We start from the raw sequence: 25,130 nt of genomic DNA on the forward strand, positions 1-25,130 counted from the left end.
TCAAACTACTCAGAAATTATTACGCCTTGTCATATAAAATGAGATAAATTGTTCCTGTTACTACTTTGTTGTTTTCCATATTCCTAAACTGCTATTAATTGTATACACCTAATCAGTTTTTGAAAACATGAAAGAATGAGAAACGGTGACTATTGAAATGACGGATTTCTTGATTCTTATTATAATATGGGGGTCATTTGTGTTTTTTTCTGTCATTATAGATGGAAGACATGAATGGTTGGTATCTGACTGACTTATCAGATCTTATCAGAGTTACTCCCAAGCAAAAAAGATTTGATGGGCATCAGCAGTTTAGCATCAGCAACATGGCTGCACGAAAAGTACTGCCTCAGACGTATTATTGGAGTGCACCCAGTTCTTATTTGGGCAACAAAGTAAGTACAGATGGCACTTGCATAAACGCTAATTTGATATATTGAGAAAAGAAGTAAGGCTTTGAAGGGTGGTGAAACTGAGGGAAGATGAAGTTAGATAGCTATTTGATCAGAAAGGAATCAGACGTACAGAGTATCCCTGTTAAGCAGAGAATAATAGATAAGTACCTTTGCCCTTAAGCCTTCTTCTGGCTTCTGCCATCAGGTATTAGAGATGTCTGTGTAGTTTGCAGCATTGGTTTTTGAATGTGATGTGTGGTTCAGTTTGTCCTGGTCTCTTCCCACCTTGTACTCAACTTAGTAAACCAGTTCTGTTATCTGGTTTTTGAAGATGCAAGTATCAGATGTTGTGGGGGTGTGTTACAAAACTTTAATGTTTGGCAGGAAACTTCTGTGTGGAGAGCTCTCTGCCCTAGAACTCAGAAAAATGCTGTTGTGAGCTCTGTGCAAATTCTAATGCGTATATTTATCCAAATCTGCATGTGTCTATTTGTGCACATACACACATATTCATGCCCTGCAGGTTAATAGCAAATGTTTGCTTTCTAAATTCTTGGATGCTTTAGCTGTCTATCAGGCTTCTCAACACTAGACTTTCTGCTGCCATACATGATACAGTCATGAAAATTTCATTTTTTTTTCCCAGTAAAATTGAGTACAATTTTTTTTCCAGAAAAATTGAGGACTGAATGAGTCCTACATGTGAAAAAAGCTAAATCACTTCCATTTACTGTAACTCTGATTATACTACAACTTCTTAGAAATGCTAACACTAATACATTTGAGCACATTTTCCTCTGTAGTCTCTTCAGGCTAGTCAACCTCTTATTTATTTATTTTCTTCCTCCTGGATGAAAATCAACGTGACAGAAGGTAAGTGAGCATGTTGAAACTAAACAGCATCATTCCAAAGAATTGGGCATCCTGTTCATGACTAGAAATTGCTAAAGGTAGTCAGGCTTATTTAGCTGGGCAAGGGAGAATTTCTTCCATAATCTTATGTGTCTGGTGAACTTACCCGAGATATGAACTGATATTTTCCAGATAGAATTTCATCCTACTTCTATTCAGTGAGCAAAATAATGATAAGAAAGTGCACAAATTATTGTACGTGGAAGATATTTTTTCAGTTTAATTTGAAGGTCCTTTGTGGTTACTGTCAGATATCTCTGTATGAATGAAGCAATTTGCCTTAATAACTGAACCATATAAATTTTTGATACTACAATAATACTGAAAGCACTCACAAATTACCACAGTACATCTTAACTGTCATGTTGCATCACGTAAATTATAGTAATAATGACATGCTTAGGCCATATGATTTATGCTATGGAGAGGGAAATGGAAATAGAATATTGGGAGTCCTTATTTGTAAACTCAATAAAACGTTTCTCTAAATAGCTGAAACTGAATAAACCTAAATAGCTGAAACTAGATAAAAACATCCTTTCTTGAGAGTGATTTCTAGCTGTGTTGCAGTAGGGTAATTGGTATCTCAAAGCAGGCCAGCTGCTCCAAGAATTTTTGTCTTAGGAAATATAGAGAACTGTTCAGGAAATCTTTAATCAAGATGTACACTTCTGATGTACTTTACAAACACTGTGTCACAGAAAACTATCTTTTCTTTTTAGTGCTAAAATTATTGCTCCTAAATACTATTCCCCAAAATAAAATGGAGTAAAAAAGGTGGGAACTATCTTCCCTAGTTTTCAAATATGACTCAAAAACTTTATTTAAAGTAATTATTTTAATATAAAGTTGGCATGTTATGCATATGCCTCTACAACGTTGTTTGCCTTATGTGTACTATCTGCTTCTTTTACATCCATCTCAAAATGCTTCTTTTGGATTAAAAAAAGCATTATAAATAGAATGTCCCTTCAGTTTTTCCTTTTCATCAAAATCTGGGTGACACTAGGCTATGTGATACTGGTCTTTGCGTTGCTAAGAAAACATTATAAAGAACAGGAGGCTATAGATAATAAAAGATTCTTGTTTATGTCAGAGTGAGACAAGAACATGAACAAATTACTTTAATATCACCATATGCTTTTAGTCTTCTAAATGTATATGCTCCTACCAAAACTTAAACTTTGTCCTCCAAATACAGGTAGTTTTTTTTAAAAGCCAGATAGTTTACATGCCTGGTTATATATTAGGCATTTGAACTCAAAAGTTGGACACTGTTTTTGATACAGAATGTATTTAGGAGTGATCTGAAGGAATTTAATTTCTAGAAATAAAATATCTACTGGATAATTTGCACAAACAAATTTAAAATGACTAGTGTTGTTTTAATTGGTATTATATCTTCTTGCCTGCCTACCTTATCATAGCCTACTGAACTAAGGATTGCAGCAATCATGAGGACTTATGGTCTATTAGAAGTTCTAGTTACTGCAAAATTATCTTGTGCTATCTACTGTAATTACATTTTGATATTTGAAAACCCCAGTTGGTTTTGTTACCAGTTTCCTAAATTATTTTGACAAAAGATCTATAAGTTTATTTAAAACTTACATCTATGCTAAAATATTGAATACATTTATCTGATAGTGTTATGAGTTACATTCCAATAAAGTTGATCAGAACACTGAAAGTATAAAATTAATTAAAAATTAGTTATCAAACTCATCAGAAAGACATGAAACACCTGTTCCTTTAAAGTCAATGTGTGGTTTAGGTGTCTGCAATTTTTCAACAGTCTGGCGTTATGTATATACTCTACTGTTTTTCCTTCAACACCTCATCAAAAAGCAATTTGATCATTTATATGCCAAGTAGAAGCCATTTACGATTATCCAAAAGAAAACATGGTATGTCAACATATGAACACATGCACACAAGAGGGAACATCCATTTTTGGTTAGAGAAGTCTCTCTGGCTTATTTTCTCTTCCTGCTGCAAATTTTATGTTCCTTTCTCTGCTAACGCCAGCTTTAATCATGAACATAGAGAGTTACCCTGCCTCTTTCAGATGGTTAGGGCACTTCCCTTAGTCAGCAGTCATAGGTTGGCTCAGCATTTGGGTGGAGGCTGTCCTAGAATCCAGATGTCTGAACATTTTTGAGTGTCAACAGCTATCAATCACACAGAAAATAGATAATACGTCCCCTGTAACTCCTCAGTCTGGATTTTGAGCAGATATTAATGCTGCCATTACTCAGAATCATAGAATCATAGAATGGTATGGATTGGAAGGGACCTTTAGAGATCATCTATTCCAACCCCCCTGCAGAAGCAGGTTCACCTAGATCAGGTCGCATAGGAACATGTCCAGGTGGGTCTTGAAGGCCTCCAAGGAAGGAGACTCCACAACCCCTCTGGGCAGCCTGTGCCAGGGCTCCCTCACCCTCATGATGAAATAGTTTTTTCTTATGTTTAAGTGGAACTTTCTGTGTTCCAGCTTCATCCCATTACCCCTTGCCTTGTTACTATCTACTATAGAAAAAAGGCATGAACCAACCTCCTGACACCCACCCTTTAGATATTTATAAATGTTTTATTAACATCCCGATCATCCTTCAGTCTCCTCTTCTCCAGACTAAACAGCCCCAGTTCCCACAGCCTTTCCTCATATGAAAGATGTTCCATACCCCTGATCATCTTGGTGGCCCTGTGCTGGACTCTCTCCAGCAGTTCCCTGTCCCTCTTGAGCTAATGAGCCCAGAACTGGACACAGGACTCCAGATGAGGCCTCACCAGGGCAGAGTAGAGGGGGAGAAGAATCTCCCTTGACCTGCTGGCCACATTCTTCTTGATGCATTCCAGTATGCCATTGGCCTTCTTGGCCACGAGGGCACATTGCTGGCTCATGTTCAGTTTATTATCAACCAGGACTCCCAGGTCTCTCTCTGCAGAGCTGCTCTTCAGCAATTCAATCCCCAGCCTGTACTGGTGCATGGGGTTGTTCCTTCCCAGATGCAGGGCTCTGCACTTGTCCTTGTTGAACCTCATGAGGTTCCTCTCTGCCCAACTCTCAAGCCAGTTGAGATCCCGCTGAATGGCAGCACAGCCTTCTGGGGAATCAGCCAGTCCTCACAGTCTGGTGTCATCAGCGAACTTGCTGAGGGTACACTCTGTCCCCTCATCCAGGTCGTTGATGAAGATGTTGAACAATGCAAAACAACAGGACAGAAGTCTAAACTACCTCTACTTCTAAAGGCAATTTGATTACTGGAAGACTTTATTCATATTGAGAAGTTTCTTATGTCAAATATTTTTTTACAGGAGTAATTTGAACTAGTTGTACAGCATGGCCCCATTTGGTGTAACTAAAGTTAATGTAATTTGGTCCTTCATGAAGTCAGGCTATGTCAAAGCAAAAAATGCTTGAATAAAAGACTTTGTTATCTCTTGGAAAAATCATAGCACATCATGCTTGTCAACTCAATAGACATAATCAGCTATATGATGGATCCATTGTACTTTCTCTGACCTCTGGTTAAAACCAAGACAAACAACTGAAAGGATTTGTGTAAAGTCTGTGCATTCTGAACAGGAAGGGGTCTTGTTTGACTTGACACTGTCACTTCATTAATTTTGCCTTTTCTTTTGTGATTAACTGTGTAACCTATTTGCTGACTTACGGAAGTCAACGATTCTTTGAGAATCTTTGAGAATGGAGACACTGTAGTCAATACATACAAACTTAAAAAATCCATCAGGCCTTTAAAAGTACTCTACTGTGGAAAGCTAAAGATTGGGATGGAGTGAGCAGTTTGGTTTGTGACATATATATTGCAGACTGCCTAGAATACCTCATAGGATTAAATATTGAATTATAAAATAATCATAAGCTAGGTTCTTGTGGCTTTTATATTTATTTTCTTCCATTTGTTTTCATTTCTTAGGCAGTTTTGATGCAAAGGGCAGAATAATGCAAAGCAAATTGCAGTTTACAGCTCCCAGAGGGGAGGGAGAAGGTTGAAACCCAAAACATAAAGAAGCGTAAATAATACAATAATCAGCTGGAACAGAAATGCCAGGATCAATTGTCCTAAATTATTAATGCATCTAAACCCAGAAAGCTTCATCTAGTATTGTCATGGTTTCAGATCTCAAGACTTTCTTGTTCGTAGGACGTTACAGAGTTGGGTACATCCACAACTCTTTTTTTTGCTGCCTGTCTCAAAAAGGAGAACATCTAACTTAACACTATAAATTACTCAGATGAAAATTAAATTGTTGTTGGAAACTATTTTTGTCTACTATCTGTTTTGAAATTCATGGGCCTTATGAAAAAGAGTGAGTGATTTAGCCCACATAATTCCAACACTCAGCTATGTCTCAAGTGTTGCCAGCAGACTGATGTTTTGTGCATGTGTCTGTATTGCTTTTATTATCAGGGAATCAGAGAAATTAATTATGTGGACTGATGTGATCTGTTTCTGTGTACCTGTGTAAGATACTTCTGTCTTTCATCTGGTTATATGGACAGTTAGGCCCTCATGTAGAAGATCAGTTCTCTAGTGCAGCTGGGTTGTCCAAGCCTAAGCAGATCATGATTTGATAAGATCATGACAGTGCTTGAAGTACCTGCCCTGGAAGACATTTTTCTGCATTGATGGTACGTCTAATATTTCATGAGGAACTTGCATTTTTTATACTCTGTGCAGAAATGATTTTCAGTCCCAGATTTGAATGTGTAACAAAGAACAACTCCAAGCTTGCAAAAGTAAATTGAGGATGGAGTAGAAAATATAATCCTTAAGTGTAAGGCATAACATATCAAAACCTGTTTTGTACCGTCATTTATTTATCCTTAATGTCTTGTAAGTTTTAGTGGGATAAAATAGTTAAGTTGGATGCACGTTATCCGTATTTGTAAAACAAACAGTAATAGACATCAGCAGCACATAGTATACAAGAAATCACCATTCAGTGGTGACCCTTGAAGTTATTCACAGTTGCTGCAGATCCTCAGACTTTTTTAAGTAGTGCCAACAGCGAGCACATGACAGAAAATGAAAATGGTTCATTTAAACCTAAAGAAAAATATGTTTTGTAAAGACAGTTACTTCAGTATCTTGTTGTTCATATTTGAATGAACTCTTCTGATAAAAAGTTTATTGATATATTTTTCTTTTTTAACAAGTAAACCTCAAACTAATATAAATAATGTATTTTATTTTAGATCATGATCTAAATTGCCTTGACTGAAATGAAGTCACCACGGTAACCAGACTTAGTCAAGAGTATGAAGGCATGAGCAGTATTTATTTTTTTAGCACCTACTTCACTATAGCTTCTAAAATTGAGAGAATAGGCTAATTTGGATACTGAAAGGATGAGACAAACATAGTAGGAATACAAGTGAAGAGCAGAACATTTTAAAGATGATACTTTCTTTAAGTTTACTTTATTTGTATTATATGATCAGGTTTAGATTCTTTATCTTTTCTGAAACATCCTCACAGCATAGCACCACAAAATAAGAGGTGGAAGGTCTCTCAATTTTTTCACACCTGTGGCTAGACAAATTGTGCTTTGATGCCGAGTACAAATTCAAACAATATCAAGACTGTCGTATTTGGGTTTCAGCTATCCATGGCTGTAGAGCACCAGCAAGACATAAATAAATTTTGCATACATTGTTTCTCATTAATGCTTTCAATGACATTTGGATAACCTGTTGAGACAGTTCAACTACAGCCATCATTGTGATTGCAAGGAAGACTAAAGCTGCCCAGTAGACTTACAGCTTCTTTGCACTTTGGAAAGGAGTTGCAACAAAGCTCAGAATCTGGCTGGCTGGGTCCGCTCACTGCAGTATTTCCCATATCCCATAATACATTTTAATTTCTTTGTGCTAAAACCATCTTATACTACTGTAGAGAAAAGAGGAAATTTATTGTTGGTGAAATTATTTCATAAATCTCAAGTATACTTTGTGCTACCTGCTTACTCAAGTCTGCCTTGAAGGTAAGGGTTTTAATCAATAGTGGCAGTTGAAAAATGGAGAAACAAGCAGGAAATAAAGTAGTTTCATGAAAGAAACCGTGAAACACTAGAGGGAAAATATTGAGGGGTGTTAGGAAATAATGAAGAAAGGAAATTGGTGAATATGCTTGCCAGATTGAAAAGTTTTACTCTTCTTATTTCTAATCACAAATACTAAAATGCTGAAGGATCCAACAAAGCAGAAAAAGAAAAACAGTCTTTGTTTTAGAAAGAATATATGTGATTTGTACTGAGGGATAACCATTGTGCAAAGAAGCATGATGATGGTCATTCCTAAGCTAGAGGTAGCTAAATTGAACAGTGATTACCTAAAACTTTGATGGTAAACTGAAGTTTATGACAGGGACGATGCCTGGTGGTTTTGTTCCTCTTGTATGCTTTTGCATGCCGGGTACTTCAGCAAATAAGCATTTGCTTTCAAAGTTACATTAGGGCTTCCTTGCTGATCAGAGGTTAGCTGGAACTAAAGTGTTTATCCATAAGAGCTACTGAAAGGCCAATCTCAGAATATGAGAGATGCAAAGAGGTAGTGTTCAGTGCAATTTCCAGTTTTCTCTGTATGGGTAACCGAGTTGCTATTTATGTTTGATTTACTTGCCTCCTCCACAATGTACTTTAAAAATAAATGACTTTAAAAAACAACTTGAAGTAGAACGTAACAGAAATTGTTGAGTTTATAACTCATTAGTAAAACTGCATGATGCCACTGAGCTTTAGTTTTGTAATTTTTTTGCTGTTCAACTTGTGCTTTCCACATCAAAAAGACAGTATGCAGAAGGGGAGAAATGCTGAGAATTTCTAATGGTGCACAGAGGAAACAGCCTTTTCTGCAACGATTTGTAGAACTTCCAATCTGTTCAGTATTGTTTTTGAAGTTTGGCATGCTCAGTAGCATCTGACAATCTCAAAATGTTCTTGACATGCCGCTTCTCTACAAGATGGAAAACTTCCATTAGTTCTTTTTCATATAGGAGTTAACGCTACTTTTCTTCCTGTCTGTCTTCAGAAACTAAGTTTTGGTGCCTAAACTTGATTGACTAGCTTTACTTTGTGTCATTACAAAGTTTTAAGACCAAACTAGTATAGCAGAGGTGGCCAAATCCAAGTGCTAGTCACCACATATTTCACTGTAGGCATGTCATGTGAATTTGTAATAATTTCAAAGATTTAAGAGGCATAGTCCAACTAACTTTGTTAATAGCAATTTCCATCCATTATCATTTACAGAAAGGTTTTATATTTATGCCACAAAATATTTTCAGGAGTCACTCATTTGTAACACACAAAGAAATATTATGAACTAGAGTATAGTAGAAGGGAGATTGGTTTATCAATGGTTAAAAATTATACAATTTCAATTAAGATATCATCAGTGAAAGAAAACTCAAACTGACACTGAGCGGCTCTTTATTCATTTATGAGAAGTAACAACTAATTATAATAAAAATAAAATGAATAATAATGTAAATTCTATATATTCTTGACTTTTTCATAAGTGATTGGTGAGTGATAGAGCCATTATGCTGTGAGTGCCTTACAAACTAATTTTCAGAAACATTCCATACTTACTGAATTTGCAGTCACTATCAAAGTTATCTCTTTTGTATATTACAGTTGAATAAGAAAAAGACACAGGGAAACCATCCAATAGTTTGATATGAACCTAATATTTTAACATTTATACTGTATCTGTCTTTGCTGGAGTTAACTTTCATCATAGTGGCTTCTGTGGTGCTGTGTTTTGCATCCAAGCTGTTGATAACATACCAGTCTTGCTGAACAGAGCTTGCTATGCATCAAGGCTTTCTTCCCAAGCCTTCTCACCTCTCCATAAATCTTTTCACTTTCCTTCCATTTCCTCCCCATCCCATGGCACAGAGGACTAAGTGAGAGGTAGGTGGGTGTTTGGTTTCTGGACAGTCAACCCACCACAACACCATTGAAAATAATAGAAGAAATAGAACCTTAAAACCTTTGACAATGCAGCAGTTGCAAAGGAACTTTTCAGTATGGCTGCAGCATACTGATGTCATGGTAGCTGGAATTGACAAGAAAGTAGCACAATAATAATCGGAAGCTTCGATTATTGGTTTAATTTCAAATTGGATGAGTTCCTGTGTGGCCTATTCTAGGTGGTCCTGCTCTGGCCAGGGAGTTGGACTAGATGATCTTCCCTTCGAACCCTTAAGATTCTGTGATTCTAGAGTGAGTCAGTATTCTAAACATTTTAATACTGTGAGTGACTCAGGCTTTGATCTAGTACCTGAGCGTATGAGACATCCTTTAAATCCTGATGGTCCAGTGCCTTGTACACTATTCCATCCGTCTCATCTACTCTATCATTACTTGATGGCTAAAGGATTCTGAATAGACCCTTACTGCTTTGTTAAATCCCTAGGAGGCAAAACAAGCTCCATTATTTTACATTCCTATTAAGTTTACATACTATAAGCAGAAGAGATTTATGAGGAAAAATATTTTCTTTTCCAGAGGGAAACTCTAGCTAACTAAAAAAAAATCTTTAGAAACCAAACCTCAGTGGAAATTTTAAATATTCAGCAAGTTTTTAGAAATAAGGGTAACTCTCACTACAGAATGAATTTGTACCCAAGAGGGAAAAGGGTTAAGACCAGATATTTGGCATATTGCAGGCATAATTATGTGCTAGAACCCCAATCTGAACTGTGATGAATTATTAAACAAGTGGTTTGTTGGATGATCGAATATTACCTGCAAAGCATTGCTCATCTCCTTGAGGCACATCCAGAGCTAACTGAATTGAGCCAATTAGACTGACTGTCTCTTCAATGAGTTGTGACCTATCAATGGTAATAGCTTATTATGATGATAAATGAACCCATCTCTCAAAACTGAAGTCTGAATACACACTTGAGCAGTTTCCCAGAATTATAGGGCCATTACTTATCAACTTCAGATTGACAGGAGTAGCAGCAATGAGAGGAGATAGCATGCATGAGTAGACATAGATGATTGTTTTACCCAAATGAATGTTTTTGCACTTACTTTTTGTGAGATTGTTTGGTGATTTGGCTTTGGATTTGGGTTGTTTTTTTTTTTTTTTTACTGGAACTGCATGAACATTCCATGCTTTGCTAGAAGTACCTCACGTTTCTCACAATATGTGCAGACCATTCCTGTCTCCTGAAATGGCTGGATGAATTTCTGATTCTGATGCTTTTTCACTCTCAGAGGCACTCTGTACTATAATACAAGTGAATCCTCCTTTAGAAATGACGAGTTTGTTTTATTTGTTTGGCCCTCTTAGCCCTATCAATTTATTTTCTGAAGGTATTTTCCTCAGAAAAACAAGCAAAAGAGAGGAACTTGAACATTTCCTTTATTTTTCATTATTTTATTCTAAGCTTTTGAAAACTTTGAATATCAAATATCATTAAATACTCTTCTCGACTAGTTCCTCGTCTAGTTTAACGTCTTTGGATGGGAAAAGGTTTTCATGGTATAGGCAGCTATTTTAACAACTTTCTGTGTCAGTTTTATTCTGAGCTTTTTAATTACCCTATCCCATGTCCCCCCACCTCCTTGGTTAAGGTTTTCAATGTATTATATTAATTAACAGTGTCAGTACTTTCCTGAAGGAAAAGTTTAGTTAAGGTTCAAGTTTTAAATCTAAATTATTTAAGAGAAATTACTTTATATGTTCTAATCTATATAAACTGATCTGTTATCCATAAGAGAGCTACAGTTTGCCCTGAAAATGTGGCCTCTAGTGGGTAGCCCTTGAATGAAAGTCTTTAAGCTATGCAACAGCCAGTCAGCACAGCAATACTATCTAGATCCATGTCTTTCTTACATGGTATGCTTTGTACTAGAAGGTTTCCTGCAGTGTATCCTGGTGAGCCACGCCTCACTGCAGTGTATACTTTACTGGGTAGTTAATAAAACAAAACCTATACAGTTCTAAGTTTGCTTTGTTATGAACTGTGTAGCATATTTGCAGCAGTATTAATGAGTGTAAATACAGTGAATAGTGATCCGTAGTTTTACATCAATATTGTATCTTCTGGGCTCCAGAAAACCATAGCACAGTTTTTCATTTACTTTGAAGTTTTTTTGAAGCTCAGGTGATCAAAGTATGTCATATTATAGAGGAACTTTTTCTTCTTACATGTTTTAAATTAAATGTAACAATACAGAGATATACATACATCTAGTAATTTTCAGTGTTTGCCAAATTGAAAAAACAGATGGAAAAGTAAAAAAAGTAATTGTCATTAGCTTTGGCAACAAGATTTCCTAACTTAAAAAAAAAACTTAAGCAATCTAAACTAATAAAACTGATGGACTGAAACTGCATTTTTTAACTTACAAAGTAGGTTAGTAACAACAGATGCCTTTCAAGCTAATCAAATAAATAGATACGTTGTTTGCTCAGCTGTGTCTTATTACTTAAATGTGTGAGCTAATTCTGTTTAGTCTGCTGTGATAAAAAGTCCTTTTGAGAAAGTGTTTTCTACTGTTTTGTTGATGAAATTCATCTTATGTGACATGCAGTCCAGTAAATTATTCCTCTCTTTCATAGATGATATATTAGTTCAGTTTGGGTAGCGACACAAAAATCCAGTTTTGTCACTGTACTGTGTCTTTTGTTTTATTTCAAATAAATGATACATATAGATATACATTTGAATACAGACAACTTTATACATTTGTCTGATCTGTTAAAAAAAAATATGAACATATGACACATAGAATGCAAGGATATAAAACTAGCCACAGGAGATAAAAAAACCTTGGACATTTAAATACAGGAATGATCAAAGCAACTTTACTTAAACAAACCTCAAGCTTTTATATTAAAACCAACTGACGATTCTTCATTAAAATACTGGTTTTGGCTTTTTCCACCAAGCTTTTTCAATGTTTAGAGAGATGGCATTAGTCTAAACAGATTTTGATCTGACCTACTAAAGTCCTTCTGACATTTTTACAGCACAAATTTAGTTTCATACTCAAATGCCAAAATCTTCAGAGGACTGAAAAGCCACGTATTGAGTTTTGTATTTAGGTAGGTGAGGTTCTTTTTGATGCTCAGAGGTGTGGAGGAGAACATCAGAAGTGTAAAGTGGCTAGAGTCAACCACATTCTAGAGTTTCTTGTCTGTCAAATGTGCAATTTTCTAACATGGGAAAGGCCTAGTTTTCATTAATACTACAACATATATGCTACTTCTGCACAATTTCATAAAGCACTGGAAATATTCATTATTTAATAAATATGATCACTTTCCCAGAAGAATATGTTGAATTTAACCTTCTATTACAAAGCAGGATTTATTTTGTCCCAAGCAGATAGTCACTACCACTTTAAAATAAGTGGATGTTAATTAATGCTTGAATAGCTATTATATTGGATAATGTGTATACAAATCCATTCATTAATGAAAAGATCCATCACAATGAGTATGTTACTGTCTATGCTGAATTATGATGGAAGCTTTATGGAAGGATAAATGACAGCCATTGCAAAACCTAATGGGTATGATTATGATCAGCGTTAAAATAATTGAATAAGTTATAGGAAGGACACTAAAACTAAATTTCATTCATTAGCTTCATTGATAAAAATGTGTAATCAATATAATATATTTACACCTTAGTTGACTGTGCACAAGATTTGAGCAATTTGAGACCCCTAGAAAAAAAGTTCTTAACCATTGCATTGGAAGACATGCATACGTTCTATGTAAGACACTGAAAGTTCAAAGAAAATAATCTGAATATTGCCCAAAAGGGCTTAAATCTTTTCTTATTTTCTTTTGCATGCAAAACAACTTCAATAGAAATATGACAACGGAAATTAAGAAAACATTTTGTAATCACTGTGTTTTTACATCCTGTGTGAAATGAATGAAAGTATGAATAGCCAATGGTTTGAGTTGCCCTAATAAACTACATCTGTTTGGGACACCATTCAGTATCCCATTAAGAGCAAAAATAAAAGCACTCCATAAATTAGCTCTAACTATGAGTTTATCATTGCAAACTCTGTAAGTGCTTCCAGTAGCTTATATTTAGTTAGTTAATTAGTTTAGGTAGTTAGTTATTCCATGTTAGCCTTTGTGCCAGCTCTCCACAACGACATTTGAATTGCTTCAAGACATTAAAATGGCTTCAGAAACAATGATGTTAAAAACTGGTCAAAAAAACCAACATGAGTTCTTGTTTTTAGGTAGAAGAAAAGGGAAAAGTGGTGTTAATAAGGTGATTGTAGCTAGGAAAATTGTGGATGCATGCTTACATGTGGCATAATTCTCATCTGGAAGGCTGAAGTATGGGCCATTTTCATGGGAGACTTTTTGTATTTTGACATAACTAAGGAAAAAATTCTCCCCTTTGGTCCCAGTCTGTATTAGGTATGCTAACATATTTTCTATTCTATTGCAAATCTTTGATCTGGATAGGTATTAGGTGTTCTGTTCACTGGCTCTCTATCAGGCATTCTACAGTGGCTCTGAAGAGCAACTTTCACCTGAGAGAAAAGGGAGCACAACATGTAATAAAGCACTAAACTGCAAACAAGATTCATACTACTGAGAAGAGGAATTTGTCCTGAGAGGGAGGTCATAGATTCAGGTTTAGAACTACTCTTGCCAAGTAGTTTTATTTGGATCTTCAGGGAAAACAGAGAGAGATGTTGTAACATATTACCTTCTGAATATGATGCCATTAGCATGCACTGAAAGGTGCATTACTTCCAGCTCTTGACAAAGAATCATAAACCTCTTCTTTCTCAGAAAACTACAAAGTTTGAGAATATAACATTATCTAAACTGTACCAGAGGAAAGTCTATCCATCCCAGTAGCTTATTTAATCACAGGGGTTGGCAGCAAATACCAAGGGAAGAGTATGAGAGGCAGGCAAGGGTATAGTGATACTTTACCCTATACTTTCCTAACTTAAACCAACCTATAGCCTGACTGCATCTGAATTGACAGAGGCATCTTTGTATTTAATGGTCTTCAGTCATCTACACATACTACACTACAAAACCACGCATTAAAACCGTTATCACATAAAGATCTAGCAATAAATGAGGGTCTTTTTTGGCACAGCAAATCTGGTTCTGTGGCAGCCTACTATGTGTCCTACCCTATACCATTGTTATTTAATTTTGAATTGTCCCTGACAAATGGCTTGTATGGGAAAATCCAGGAGATCAAAATGTGAACTGTCTAGCCTCAGTTGCATTATTAAACTTTCTTTATTTTTTAAGCAAAAACATGGTGTTTTTATAATAGGTCTCAGTGATGCTTTACAATGTCCATTTGTGCTGGCAAATCAGGTTAAGTGGTCTAAAGGCAAAATTACTTGTATTTTCTAAAGAAACTCAGGTGTTTGCCATGATGTCAAAGCCAAACTGTTACATTTGCTTCTTATCCGTTATGCCCTTTATTGCATTTGATATTGATAAGAAAGAAAGAAAATATTTTAAAATTACATTGTAGGAAAATCCTTTTAAACATCTCTCAAAGATGAATTATTTCTTCATATTATAATCTTCTGGAAATTAGAATGCTTATGGTATCTGCATTGATTCTGCATTGGAATCTGCAGGAATCTGCATGTCTTTGGTGTCAATGCACTAAGAATTTTTAAACCTCTCTGATTCACATTAGTATCAAAATAAATGAAGGAACAACATATTTTTATTACTCTTCTAATTTATGTGCTTGTATCACATTTTTGTACTGGAGTATATAAAAGCATTGGAAAGTGATCTGAGACAGTACTATAATATCTAAGTCAGACTGAAAAAGAGGAAGCAATAAATCAGATCCAGTAGAATACGGAGGATACGGAAAAAGAATCCTTTTCAAGACATATTCTGGCTTTTCTTGATAGGGCTCCAAGCAACAGAAATAAATTAAAAAATTACCAACTTGTATTGTCTAACTTCTATTGCGGACATTAGGTCAATACTGCATTCTCCAAACACTGTTTTTTGTTTACCAAGAACTTGAGTTTTGTAGAACAGGTAGCTGTATAAAAGTGCATGTGACCACGTTCTCATACTTTTTACTTATCGACTCTTCAGCTGGGCTAGTGCTGCCTGTACTCCTTTAAAGATGCACCAGTGCATGGTATTTTGTCCACTATTGACATCGACTATAAGGCAGAAAAGATGTACTTCATTTCTTAATATCTTGTCTTAAACCTTAAACATCTTTCTGCAAGCTGCAAGAATGACACTGTGTGTCCTCAAAGTAGAATTGAGATTTTTGTTCTTTATACTACTTCAGTAGCTACTCTGCATTGGTGCTATCTATTCTTGTAGATACCACAAGTTGCAAGTGGATAGTTTTCAGTTGATGAAGATAATTCCACTAAAGCTAGTTACTGTTTCTTGTACAGCAGGATCCAGGCCAAAGCATATAAGTATCTAACTGTTAATGTAAACTTGAAATGCTGTTAGTCAGCATTTAAAGCCTTTTAGATGTTAAAACATCATGGACTTGAAAACAAAATTCTCCATAATAGAAACTACTGCTAGATCACTATGGCTAGAAATAAAATCCTTACAAAAAATGTTGAAAGGGAACTGTGGAGTTCAAGCAACTTGTTTTATGACTTTGGGAAGTAAGTAAGCAAATAATTGTGCAAAAATACATGACACAGACACCGTAGAAAATTAATCACTTCAGAGTTCCTCCTGCTTCCCAAAAGTAAGCTGCATTAGGAGATATGAGCTATAAAAACAGTCTGAACTGAGAGATTCTTGTGCTGTAGGGACTGAGGATTAGGTGCTGCTCCAAAAGTCAATTTACTTAATAACTTCTCATGTCTGAAGTTACATTATCGACTTTTCTATCTTTTATAGAATCCAGATAAACTAGACCAATATCCTGAGGAAATGTGTGTTTCTATTTTAGGGTGACATTTTCCTACTTGGCAGGATATTATCTTCATACAACATGTGTACAATATGGTACTAATTTATGTCTGGGAAAAGTCGCCTTGTGCAGCATATTAGGACTTACAGCTATTACTTTAGACATTTTAAAATGATCTTAAAATATCACACACTTCCTTATTTTACTTTAAATTGTACAGTATTGAGCAGAGTCTAGAGTTGTAACTGTACTGAGATGAAGGCCTAATAATTTTGCAACAATTTTCATCATTACATTCTCATTCCAGTAGGCTGAAGCTGGGATAATAAAGTGATACTTGGGCCAAAACCTAACACACAAACTTCTGTATTCTACCTTAAGATAGCACTTGGATGGAATTAGTTTTAAATACACAGATTACCAAAAATGAAAACAGAAGTTTGCAAAGTATTTTTTTGAGCTATACTGTTGGAAGTGTTAGCCACAGGAGTACTTCAAGGACACATGTGTATTAATAAATTAAACTAAGAATTCTTGCCACCTGTTCTCCAGTTTTGAGGCCACTAGTATGGGCATACTGTTGAAACACTATGCTGTTGAATTAGTAGCAACTATTTAAAGAACTAGCAGTATAGTGTAACTAATAAAACTGTTACATTACTTCACCATACTTAAATCTCTCATCCTCCAAAAGAGAATTGTCCCATCCAAACTGTAATTTGAGAATAGCTCCTAGCCCATACTGCCTCCCAGACTATTTCCAGGAGAAATTAGGAGAGATTCCTAGACATTCCTTTTGTTATTGTCTTCTCTGCCCTCTGTGCTAATATTTTAGAAATTCTCCATCAAAAAGTAGGACTACATACATCTAGTTAAGTGTAGAAAAACTTCACATGAACTGTTTGTCAAGACAAAATTCACTAGGGAAAACAGTTTTAAGCCATTTAAACAGTTGTGATTTGCTGGCTCACCATGCAGTTTATCAAATTAACTTCCTAAATGGGAAATGCAGAAATGTTGCCAAATAATTAGTTCTATTCTGGTGTGTTAAGTTCACAAGCCAGTCTTGATGGCTCCCTGTGTAACTGGAGGAGAGAGACGAGTTCCTCTGAAGGACAATTCATAGCACTAACTTACGTGAACCCTCCTTCTCCATGAGGAACATCATCACTAGAACTAAACGAGGCATCTAACATTAACTGGGGTTGGGGTCCCTGCAGTTCCTACTTTAAATTTGAAGTATTCTGTTTGGAAAAATATTCAAACATGCTGACAAAAAGTTGATTAAAGGGTTCAAACCCCTATCTCATTCATCAGAAGTAACAAATTTTTCATTTCTGTTGCAAATATTTTTGACATTTTGCACTGGACACTTAACCTGTAAAGTGAGCTTAAATATAGGAAGTCTCATTGTGCCATTGATATTAGATTTTTGATAGAGATCTGTACAGACAAGTCAGATATCACAGAATCATAGAATGGTAGGGATTGGAAGGGACCTTTAGAGATCATCTATTCCAACCCCCCTACAGAAGCAGGTTCACCTAGATCAGGTCACACATGAGTGCGTCCAGGTGGGTCTTGAAGATCTCCAAGGAAGGCGACTCCACAACCTCCCTGGGCAGCCTGTTCCACTGCTCCCTCATCCTCACAGTGAAACAGTTTTTTCTTATATTTAAATGGAACTTTTTGTGTTCCAGCTTCATCTCATTACCCCTTGTCCTGTTGCTAGATTCAATAGAAAAAAGAGATGACTCAACCTCCTGACATCCACCATTTATATCCCGTGTAATAACACTTACATCTCCCAATAAGGTGAGACATTTCAGAAAAATAATTACTTGTCATTTGACACATGAAACTAAGATACATTGTCCTGTGTGTGACGTGACTATAAGGAAACTATGGTCAATATGACTTGTGAATAATGGTTTACGTTACAGAAATGTTTATATGTATGTTACTGAAATGTTTATGTGTGGCAGATTATCAAACAGAAGCTTCATAAACTTTGATCTTTAAAGCAAAACACAAGATGTATATACATTGCTAGAACCATCTCATGTTTGCAAAGATCGTCTGTCCATGGCTGCATATTGTTTGAGTATTAAAAAAGTACCGTTAATAAATAATTTCTGTATTTTAGCTTTAAATAATTTCTGTATTTCAGTTGCATAAGGTGAGGCAACTGAAAACTAGCCAACAGCACATGTGTCAGCAACAGCACATGATCAGTCAGCTGTGTGTAGATTCTCAGTGGTCCAAAGTGGTATTTATTAAATAATTGCCCTAGCTGTACTGCCACTACAGGGTGGTGTAAGTGTTTTGAACTAACGTTAAGTGTTCTAGGTTAGATATTAATATTCCCAGTCTTCAAGAAACTCTGCATGCATTAATCCACTATTTTTCGTATAATTTTGCACCAACTTGATGTCATGCATCAATTAAAAAAAATCTAATTGAAGTAATTTATATAATAGACAAACACAATACAGAGAATCGGCATATCTAAATAGGAAGATACCTCAAAAAATGAGAGTTGAGAAACAGTTTTAATTAAGTGGAAACACGTAGGAACCCTGAGTAAAAACAAGGTCATCCTGCTCTGAGATAGATTTCCAGGAAAACAGAGTTACTTCTGTGGGAATTAATTTAAATTAAACGTTCTGAAAGCTGCATAAATATTTGTGCCACCCAAGAGAGTATGAATGTAACAGCAGTTCATGTCCTGATGGATAGTCAGTGCTTTCATACCCTGCTTTGAACTTTAGCAGAAACTCTACTGTGTCCTGGGGGCCTACCCTTACCAAGCAGAAACTCCTGTTTTCTTAGAAAACAGCAAATCATACTGCATGCTGGAGACCCCTGTGGTTTATGATAAGTAGCCAAACTAACAGTTAGTTGTAGATCCACTTAAATTATCTAGCTCAAATATATGTTCTACACTTTGATGTTCTCGCCATCTCTTGTTCCCTGTAGCAGATAGATTTTTAATCTGAAAAAGGGTAGTAATAATTTGCACTGCAAATAATTCATGTGCACTGGAAGTGGGCAGCATTAATTTTAAGGGTGAGAAGATCTAACCATGAAAGAAGACTATGGATTCTAGCAATATGGGAGTCATTCTCAAGATAATCTTTCTTTCATTGGGCCATGAAATAAAGAAGTTGAGGCAAAGGGTAGTGGGAATTTGGATCAAACTTTTTTTTTTTTTTGCTGAGCTAAAATAAAAAACTGAAGGATTTCTTTTTTTCTTTTTTCCTCCCAGCTAAAATGAGAAACTGAAGGATTTCATTACAGGTCAAAAATTTCATTTGACCTGGAGCAGATTTTTTGGGTTTGCAGGTGTTGATTAAAATAGAGAGAATTAGAAGCACAGCTGTGGAAGACTGGTAAATTCTGTTTTGTCATTTTAGCCTCAGAAATATTTTTCAGATGAAACTGTCAGGCAAACATCCTCAGATTTTCTGAATAGTTCCAGGACAAACAAAAGAGCATTTTAAAAGTAAAATTACTTCATTATTAAAATGTTACAAAGCTCCTCAGATCAACTTAACCTTTATTCCAAGTAATTTCATGTAATCAATGTTACATTCTTTATGTACTTCTCCTTGCTTCTTTTGAGGAATAGTGGAGACAGTAGGAAATTTTTTTAAGATCTCTTTTAATCACCTATTGATATTGCCATTTTTTTGTCTTTTCTTTTGCGTTCCCACAAAAATAAGAAGCTCTTTGCTATTGCAGAGGATACTAAACTGTTCCAGAACAGTGTGGTCAGAATGGTGTATTAGAACACTGTTTCTAGGCCTTCCAATGCTAGCAGTCTGACTCCATCTTTCCAGACAAGGCTTAGCTGCAAGGCTACAGACCTCAATTAAATTGTCCATCTGTTTGGATTTAGGAGTCGGATGAGATAGTCTCAAGAGTCCCTTCCAACCTCAACTATTTTATGATTCTGTTCTGTGAATAGGTGCATACCCACAGGCAATTAAGAACTAGTAATTACTTTAAAATTGAAATAATTTAAATTATAGAAACTAAAAGTTTTTACAACTTACGTGTATCACAGAGATACAGCTGACTAGTCACTGTATTGCAAATTATTGCATTCTTCTTTGGCTTTTTTTGTCCCAGACATTACTGTTCTTCTCTGGTGCAGTATGGTGCCATGACTTATTCCAAAGGTTAAGAATCATACTAGAAATGATAAATGTCAGCTAGTCTCATCAGTGCCTGAGTTCATGGTAGTTAAATGGCAGTAGATTGATCTACAGAGACAAAAATACAGGGAGAAATGCATAGGACTTTGATGAAGCTAGAGGGTTTTTTTAAGAGGTGAATGGCTGACATTAGAAGTTAAAAGTGCTTTTAGTTGCTGCACCTTAAACTTCGTGCTCATTTTGGTGGATTCAGTCAGTAGGTAAATAAACTGAGATTAATAGATGTAAAAGCAATGTATTGATATTGATAAACTGTTTTAGATACTTCAGTTAGCTGCAAGTTGAAATTTTTGCAGAGCCTGAGTCTGATCATGCCATGTTGAGGTTTACTGTGAAAGCAAAATCTTATATTGAAAACTGTTTGAACAAATAATGTCATGTAAAATTTACCATTTACTGTTCACCACATTGAGAGATCAGTCCTCCAGAATAATTACCTGTTTCTTTTGAGTCTTAATTTCTAATGAATATTTTCTGATGTAGTATATTTTTGACTTTTCTAATTCTACTGTTTGTGGTACGGCCATGAGGTGCTAGGCAACCTTAGACACCATAGCTTCAATTCAGTTTATTGTAATTCAATTTGCTGCATTGACTTTACTGAGACCGTAGATTCCTTGGATTTTAAAAGGATTGTATTCCTTACCTTCAGGTATTTGTCAGACATTTCTTATAAAATGACAGAGTGTTTTCCACAGGCTGTAAACAAAAATATCATCAAGACATTTCCTTCTGTTTCCAAACTTTACATGTTAATCTGAAATCCACTGTTCCAGAATGAGAAGTAGATTTAAGGGCCAAACTCCCACTAACTGCTCTCTCACTCCCTCTTCTGAGTGGGAAAGGCAGAGAAAACTCATGGGTTGAGATTAGGACAAAGAGATTGCTTACCAATTACTGTTGTGTGCAAAACAAACTCCACTGGAGGAAAACACTTAAATAATTGCCAATTTGAATATATATTAGTAGTGAGAAACAAAGAAAACAATTTAAAATATACCTTTCCTTCATCCCTTACTAGTCTCAACTTCACTTCTACTTCCTTTACCCCTACCTGAGTGTTGCAGAGGAGACTAAGGGGTTATGGTCAGTACATAATGGTTCCTTGCTGCTGCTTCTTCCTTCACACACTTTTTCCCCTGCTCTGGCATGGAATGGGCTTCAGTCCCTCAGGAAAAATGTGCTCCAGTATGGGCTCTCCACAGGCTGCAATTCCAGACAGGAAAATTTGCTCAATCATCTCCATCTCCTCCATCCTTTTTTTTTTTTTTCTTTCTGAAATATATTTCCACAGAGCCACCACCAACTTGGCTCAATGGGCCTGTGGTGGGTCGACTGCAGAGCTAGCTGAACCATACTGTGCCTTGCGCAATGTAGCAGCTGACCACTTCCCAAAGAGATTACTCCAGCAGTCTTGCTGCTACCAAAATCTCATGATTTATATCCACTAGTACACTAAAATATACTGTATTACAGAAAATGTTGAGGAATAAATCATTAAGTCAATAGGCAGAAATCCCTATGATTTTTTGAATGTGTGAGGATTGAATTAGACCTTGATAACTTGACCTTCTCAGAAGATGTGGCTGTTGTATTATGTGCCTTTCATGCATACCACTAAAATGCTTATGACCATATTTTGTTAAAATTGTAGTTGCAGAAATGTAACAGATTTTGTGTCTCAAGTATTAATGGTTTTGTGTGTTGCTCTTGATTCCATGAATTCTTACCAAATACCTTGAAGGAATTATTTGGATATAAAAGATATTATGGGACATTAGTGTTAGTCATCTGCTAACCTAGTATTTTTGTGGTTTTCAGACCCATAATCCTAAAGTAACTAATATGATTCTTTATGTCGTTTATCCTGAAGCATATTTAAAGGCAAATATAAACAGGAAATAGATTGACCTTCCATTGAAACACATTTCAAATTCGCTACAGAAGGATCTGAAAAGTATGCATATCTGAGGCTTATGATGATTCAGATTGCAGTCCAAGTAAACTAAAAGTTTTGTGGAGATCACTTACTGGTGGCTGGAATACTGAAGGAATTAGTAGATCTGAAATTTTTATTACAAGCTAAGTGCAGGTGTAAGGAAAACTTTTTACCAATGTGACATTTACAATTTCACCTTTTCGTTGAAAACAAAATTAGACTTACAGTGCTCTTATCTGAATATTTCAAAATAGAATACCTACATATAGCAAATGGCAGGCCCTGATACCTCTTTTTGAGCAGCATTATTTGTAGAGATGGCTATTCACCTGATGTTAAACTTCAGTATGGAAAAATATTTGGGAAAAAAAATTATTTATCTAAGCTAGAATCTCTTAGAATCATTTCGAGAACACAATGGAATTCCATATGCATTGTACAGGACTGCAAAATTTATCAGTCTTTCCAAATATACATAAATATGTCTCATTTTTCCTTTTACTAACATTATTAATTGTATGCAGGTAGGTGCACAGAGTTTTATGTACAAAGTTTATTACTAGGTCATGACAGTGACAAAGACAATGAAACAGACAGGTGTATGAGCACTCAGGTTGGCTGTAACTTGAGTCACATAGGGACTGTGTGCTTTTCTAAGTTTGTTTCCCAAGCGCAGCACATTCTCATTTTAAAAACAAAACCCAATGGCCTGCATGTGTGGATCTGAGGAGGTTTAGTATTTAGCAGTTTGTTCCCTGTGGTTTCACATTCCAGTCCTTCTTTTACCTAATTTAAGATGTTTAAATGTTTTTATTTTGAGGAAAAAAGTAATTTGCTTTCTGTTCCAAAATATTAATTAATGAAAGGCAGCAGCTACAAAATTCTTAATGGAATTAAGTGGACACAACAATACACACCATCTGTGATAATTAGTAGAAAAAAGCCATTTTTTCAAGTGTTAAGAAATAGAAATTCTTGTTAGCTGGCCTTGGATGCTCGTTCACTCCCCAGAGATTGTTACTATTGTCTTTACCTCTTCAGAAGGGAGATATCGACACCCTGCTTGGCACATGGTGCTACAAGAAAAGACATCTTCTGTTTGCAGAAATTTCAGAAATCAGTTTAAGTTCATGGAGATAAAGCAGTTTCTATCAGCAGGAGATCAGTTCTGAGACATCTATGAGGAAATAAAAGCAGCTGTAGTTAGTCAGAGGAAAGGTCTGTCTAGCCTAGGAACTGGTCTCCAACAGTGACCAATACTGCCTGCATTTGGAATAGTATAAGCACGAAAGTACACATCAATGCTGTTTTGCACACCAACCCAGTTACACAGCAACTCACACATTTCCTGAGCTAGAAGACAACTCTTTTAGCATGAGGTAAGAGAATGAAGTGCTGAATGGTTTAGAAAATGCACAGCATTTGATAAAAAGTTTACTTAAATTCTTAAACCATAATTAGTAGTTAATGCATGAGATTATGAAATAATAACAAATGGGACAGTACAGCTAGGGAGAGTGTGGAAAGAGACAGATGAAGAAACAAAATTCCTACACTAATAGTGGACATCATGCTAGTGGAGGACTGAAAGGTAGTGTTGAATCTAATCTCTATTCTAAATTTTAAACAACTGTAGATTAAAAAAAATTGTACTTTCAATAGTGAGGAAGGGAAATTTTCCCACAACCAAGTGCTGAGCACCTGAATCATACCACTGAGTCAAAATAATTACTTGTAACCTGAAGATAGGTGATATGGCAAAAAAAGACCCTAGACCACTCCCTGATTATATGTGATTAATTTAATACATCAGTATTTTTTATATACAGATTATTATTTGTAAAAGATTTAAGGTGTGTTCTTACTGAATCTGGAAACTTGTATAGCTTTTTGTAGGTCACAATACTCATCTAACACATATTTTAAACAGTACAAAGTTCAACATTTTTAATAATTTTTTCTCCTAATGCTATTTTGTATAGCTCTATTATCCACCTTTTATCTTCCAGCTATAAAGTTAATTGGTGCTTCAGACTATACCATTTGCATTACATCTAAGGCATTATGAAATCCTGCTAAATATTAAAGAGTTTAAAATGGAGGCAGAAAATTTACATTGTTAGTCAAAACTTGTTTTATTATGACCTAGCAGCCCGGCTTATGTTAGAACTAATCAGAAAATATACATTAATAGTAGTAATAAGGAAGGAAGGAACACATTCAATTAAAGGAAATTCATGTAGATGAATAAATAACATTAATCACACTTGCACGACCTTGTATTTGTGTATTATATATGAACTAGATACAAGGATGTTGACTCTTTGTGAGGTTTATACCTATTTCTTACACCAAGAATTCAAAAGATATTGAAGCGAAGTTAAAGGTTGGTATCCTGGCTAAAATATTGAAATCCAGGATAACTTTCAGGAAAACTATTGAAACAGAACAAGTAATAATGAATAATACAAAATCCTTGATTTTATTAGATTCAAGATTCATGCAATGTTATTTAGGTTTAAAGATCCTGGAGCAGGTAATGAAATTCTGTACTGAGACCTTACTATCTGAGGTTGCAAACATTCTTCAAACAGTTGCTTTTAACACCAAAACACAGAACAATTTCATCATCAGGAAGAACTGCATATATTTAATGATAAACACACATAAATGAAATGAATAAGGACCGTGGCAAGTGTCTCAAAATAACTAAAAACCAGCAGTTGTGTGGAGGAAA

The 25,130-nt window shown here is 35.5% G+C and overlaps 1 protein-coding gene across 1 annotated transcript in view; it reads left to right on the forward strand.

Annotated features, from left to right (window-relative positions):
• Positions 1 to 25,130, forward strand: part of LAMA2 (laminin subunit alpha 2) — a 361,557-nt gene that overhangs the window by 147,153 nt on the left and 189,274 nt on the right. The window contains exon 12 of the mRNA XM_061990653.1: positions 222 to 395. Within this exon, the coding sequence (XP_061846637.1) occupies positions 222 to 395 (174 nt within the window). The remainder of the gene's footprint in view (positions 1 to 221; positions 396 to 25,130) is intronic.

This window comes from Colius striatus, chromosome 2, assembly GCF_028858725.1.
Source record: "Colius striatus isolate bColStr4 chromosome 2, bColStr4.1.hap1, whole genome shotgun sequence".
Lineage (NCBI taxonomy): Eukaryota > Metazoa > Chordata > Aves > Coliiformes > Coliidae > Colius > Colius striatus.